The sequence below is a fragment of the Lotus japonicus genome, chromosome 2, assembly GCF_012489685.1.
Source record: "Lotus japonicus ecotype B-129 chromosome 2, LjGifu_v1.2".
Lineage (NCBI taxonomy): Eukaryota > Viridiplantae > Streptophyta > Magnoliopsida > Fabales > Fabaceae > Lotus > Lotus japonicus.
The window spans coordinates 59,233,943-59,239,238 of record NC_080042.1 but is presented as its reverse complement, the minus strand read 5'-3'; the positions used below and the strand labels follow the sequence as shown (position 1 = coordinate 59,239,238).

The 5,296-nt window shown below is 36.0% G+C and overlaps 1 protein-coding gene across 1 annotated transcript; it reads right to left on the bottom strand.

Moving 5' to 3' along the window:
* Positions 1-2,099: 2,099 nt before the first annotated feature.
* LOC130738570 (disease resistance protein RUN1-like) lies at positions 2,100-5,296 on the bottom strand. The gene is made up of 3 exons (XM_057590599.1): positions 4,529-5,296; positions 4,162-4,406; positions 2,100-3,081 (listed from the first exon to the last, which is right to left on the bottom strand). Exons 1-3 carry the CDS (start codon positions 5,023-5,025, stop codon positions 2,162-2,164), a joined length of 1,662 nt encoding a protein of 553 aa, XP_057446582.1. The 5' UTR covers positions 5,026-5,296; the 3' UTR covers positions 2,100-2,161.

The following is a 5,296-nucleotide window of genomic DNA, read 5'->3' as shown; positions in this document are numbered from 1 at the left end:
TTAAGAGACCAAACTTCTAAATTGGGGAGGCCAGATACGTCAGGCATCTTCCAAGTTTGAGAGTTATCAAGAATTAAAACTCTCATATTCTCAAACTTCTGCACAAAGAAAGAAAGAAACAAGCAAGAACCAAATGAATAATCTTAAAGTGAATTTATTAATATACAATATCAGGCATATATAAATTCATGGGTTAATCGTCTACTTGGTCCCTGTCTTTGTCTCGCCGTCTGAAATTAGCCCCTCCCCGGAAAATTTGTAAAATCTGGATCCTCTCGTTTGCAATAAGTCTGGAGCAGGTCCTCGCCGGAGCCCGGAGCTCCGGCGAGTGATGAATTGGCTCGCTGACTGGGATAAAAACGCTGACGTGGATTTTAAAAATAAATAAAAAATAAAAAATAAAATAGAATTCAGATTTATTTATTAATCCAATTAACTAAAAAAATCTAATTAACTATCTAACCCTAGTCTAATTCACAAAATCAATTTACCAAAATCAAAAAAAAAATATTGGTGAAGTTAAACACATCTGTGTTCCTGCTCCTCATCTCCATGTTCATCATCTTCATCTTCTCCATCACATCATCTTCTTCCTCATCACCTCCTTCAACAGATCCGTGTTCCTGCTCCAGCTTCTTCACCCGCAACCCACCCTCACTTCTTCCAAAACAGAGCTTCTGAACCCATCCCTCCCTCACCCGCGACCCACCCCTCCATCTGCTATGGCCATCCGTTTCCTGCGGTGCTGGATTTCTTCTTCCATGGTTTCTCTAACTGGGGCAGCTATGGTGGGGATTGGGGTTTTTTGTTTTCTGGAAATTGATTGTATTTCTGGATTTCTTCTTCCATGGTTTTTTGTATTCCCAATTTTTTTTTACCAAAGGAATGTTCCAGATCTGCATCCCTTCTGGTTGATTTGGGGGTTTAGGTTCGTGGCATAAGATGATGGCTGGGCGAAGGGAATGGTGATGCGAGAGGGAGATCGAAGCAGTATGGGTAAAAATTGAAACTTGAGCAAGATCTGAACCTTTCTCTCTCGATCTCCTTTCTGCGCCTCTCCCTTCTTCATCTCTCTCTCTCTCTCCCTCTCTCGATCTTCTTTGGACTACAAGGTTGCAGGAAGAGGAACTATGGCTGGATTCCACAGTTGAACAATTTCTCTGGTTTGATGGTGTTATTTTACGGTGAGGGATTCTGGGTTGAGTTTTTGGGATTTGGGTCTTGATTCTGGGTTTAAGTTGCAGGTTGGGTTGAGATGAAACTATTGACTGGCTAGGTTTGTAGAAAAAGTTGAAGATGAAGATTGGGGTTTTGGAAGAGGTGGACACTTGCTAAGATGGAGAAAATTTGTTTCAGAAAAGAATTGATGAGAAATGGTAGAAGATGATGATGAAGAACGTAGAAAGTTTGTTTTTGTGAAAAGATTGTTGTGATTTTTATTTTTTACTAAATAAGTTTAATTTTAATTAATTTGGGTTTTTAATTTAATTTCTGATGTTTAATTTATTTTTTATTTATTTTTAAAATCCACGTCAGCGTTTTTATCCCAATCAGCGAGCCAATTCATCACTCGTCGGAGCTCCGGGCTCCGGCGAGGACCTGCTCCAGACTTATGCAAATGAGAGGACCCAGATTTGCAAATTTTCCGGGGAGGGACTAATTTCAGACGGCGAGACAAGACAGGGACCAAGTAGACGATTAACCCTAAATTCATTAACTTGCCTTATTCTCTAAGTTTGCCGACTTGAATGATGTAAAGCAACTAGAGCGTAACTTGCTTGTGGAACTTTCTTCGGATGAAAATCAAACGGTAAACCCAATGCAGGTGTGGAATATCGGTCCCATTCCAGTACTCTTAAACTATTTGGAAGATCTTTGAATTTTTTGGAAAAATAAGCATTTCTAACAATAAGTGTCTTCAGTTTTTCCATCTTCTTGAAAGCCTCTCCCTTCTGTTCTACCACTTCTTCAAATGTCGGAATATCCAGGCATATAATTTCAATTTTACTCGTTCCCTTTTAAAAAAATTATAAATCAGCCAATATACACGCATATGGGTTAGGACTTCAACAAAAGTATGTAGATAAATTTGCATATTTTAAAGAGGAAAAACTGTAACTAAACCATTACTAGCATTAATAATCAAGAGAACTAATCAAGGTTAAAGATGAGGAGCCAAACCATCCATATCAATCTCACTCACCGTATTTCCTTCTAAAACGTGAACTACATCTTTATGGAACCATAACCTACTTCGTTTTCCAGGCTCTTCCGGTGATTCTTGTCGGACAATTTCTTTCCCCATATCCTCTATTAAGTCATGTAATATCACTACATCAGACTCACTGATCTTAATGAGGGATTTTTCGACCAACACACCTATGTGATGTACCTTGTTGTCACCATAATGAGCATGAAGTAATTCTTTGACCTTTGCCAAATTATAACCTTTGAAGCAACAAGCAATATCAAGAAAAACACTCTTCTCTTCTTTGTCCAAAGCATCATAGCTCACTTCAAGTATCTTTTGGATCTCTTTAATAGGAATCCTCTCATACCGATCTAATGCAGATTTCCACTCTTCTATGCTTTTTTTAAACAAGTGAGAACCTATTACTTCCAAAGCTAATGGAAGACCAGAAGCATAAGTTACTGCACGATCTAAAATGTCTGCATAACTTCGACTAACTTCGAGAGTTTGAAAGGCCTTCCTTGCGAGTAATTCAAAAGCATCTTTCTTGTGCAACCCCCTCACCTCATACTTTCTATCAACCCCATGACATGCTAGCAGGTGTTTGTCTCGCGTCGTGATAATGACTCTACTGCCAGGACCAAACCATTCAGGGCTTCCGGCAACAGCTTGCAATTGCTCCTGATTGTCAACATCATCTAGAATCAAAAGAACCTTCTTTTGTTGGAGCCTTTGCTGAATTATTATATGTCCTTGTTTCACACTTGTTAATTTCTCCTCTTTACCTAATTCAGAAAGAAGGGTCTTTTGGAGATGTAGTAACCCGTGTCTGTTTGAATTTTCTCTGACATTTTCAAGAAAACATAAAGGCTTAATTGCACTTTTGCTCCCTGATCTTTCACCTTTGTGCGATTTACCTCCCTCATCTTTAAAATGAGCGAATTCCCTCCCTCTTCTATTAATATGTGTTATTTAGGCCCTTCCGTTAGTTAGCCGTCCAATTACTAACAGCGGTTGCTATTTTCACCCTCCCTTTTACTAACCACACCCCCATATCAGAAAAAAAATAAAATAAAATAAAATAAAATGGAGGTAAATCGCACAAAGGTGAAAGATCAGGGGGCAAAAATGCAATTAAGCCAAAAAATAAAAAAAAATAAATGAAATAAATTAAATACAATTAATAGAAAATAAAAAAAAACTGAAAAAAATATTTTTATAAAAATCAAAGAAAAAATAATAAAATAAATGAAATAAGTTAAATACAAATAATAGAAAATGAAAAACATTTTTATAAAATCAAAAAAAAAACTGAAAAAAATATTTTTATAAAAATCAAAGAAAAAAATGTTTTTATAAAATCAAAGAAAATAAAATATTTTTTTTAATTGAAGATAGAAATTTAAAAATAAAATAAAAGAATAATTATTTTTAATTTAGTGTAGGTGGTGCAAATAGAAACAAATTCTTCTTTTATTTTATTTTTAAATTTCTATCTTCAATTAAAAAAATATGTTATTTTCTTTGATTTTATAAAAACATTTTTTTCTTTGATTTTTATAAAAAAAAAATTCAGTTTTTTCTTTGATTTTATAAAAATATTTTTTCATTTTCTATTAATTGTATTTAACTTATTTCATTTATTTTATTATTTTTTCTTTGATTTTTATAAAAATATTTTTTCAGTTTTTTTTAATTTATAATTTTTTTTTATTTTCTATTAATTTTTTTTAATTTATTTTGTTTTTTTTATTTTTTTATTTTTATTTCTGATAAGGGGGTGTGGTTAGTAAAAGGGGGGGTGAAAATAGCAACCACCGTTAGTAATTGGACGGCTAACTAACGGAAGGGCCTAAATCACACATATTAATAGAAGAGGGAGGGAATTCGCTCATTTTAAAGATGAGGGAGGTAAATCGCACAAAAATGAAAGATCAGGGAGCAAAAGTGCAATTAAGCCAAACATAAACCTTCAAAATGGTGGGCAATCGAATTATAAACTGATAGAGCAAGGGTTGTTTTACCAAGACCACCAATTCCATGGATCCCAACCATGAGCACTCTATCATCAAACCCAATATCCAAAAGCAAATTTACATCTAGGATTTGGGACTCCAATCCAACTGGGTAATCAGCAACATGCAAAGCAACACATTTAATGTTTCGTGAGACCTCTTCAACTATCTTCTCAATAAACTCATGTTCATATTCATCCCTGCCCAAAAAGAAAAGTGAATTATTTTCAAAGCCATACTGATACCTCTAACACTTACTTATTGCAAGTCCAATGATAGTAATAACTAGAGAAAGCAAAGAAACAAAATATAAAGAACATACCCATGCTTGAAATGCCATCCAGACAAGTTAGCTACTTTCTGCAGAGACTTCCTCCATTTTTGCAATCTCTCCATCTGATCCTTGAACCTCTCCTCATGCATAGCCATTGCTTCTCCATAAGTACCACTCAGCTTTCTCACATCAGAAGGGTCGACATCATAAAAAACAGGCCAAACCAGTTGACCCTTTTCCTCAAAGCAGTCAACGATCTTGGAAAATTCATCCAAGCAGAAGGAGGAAGATGCATAGTTCCTCGAGAGCACAACGATGGCAATCCTGGAGTCTTGAATTGCCTTTAGAAGTGATGGTGTGATGTCCTCCCCTTTGTGAAGCTCCTCATCATCAATGAAGGTGCGGAATCCCTTGTCACAGAGAGCTTTGTACAGATGTCCAGTGAAACCGTAGCGAGTGTCAGTCCCTCTAAAGCTGAGGAACACGTCGTGGGTGAATCCATTGACGGCGGCGGTGGCGGCGGAGGAGGAGGAGGAGGATGCCATTAGAAGAAAGATATGTTGGAACTGATACACAGTAGTCACACAAACACTTTCTCCATCTTCTTATCGTGTGCTTTGACTATGTTACTTCCTTGTAATTGTTCAAAGCTTAAATATGTTGCTGTTGCTGTCACTCACTCTGTGTGTTTGGTTCAACTGAGGGAAGAGATTTTAAGTATTATCATGTTTGGTTCAAGAGAGGGAAAGGAAGGAGGGGGAAATAACTACACTTGTATTTTTTTTTTCCCTTGGGAAAACTAACTCTTTACTTAGA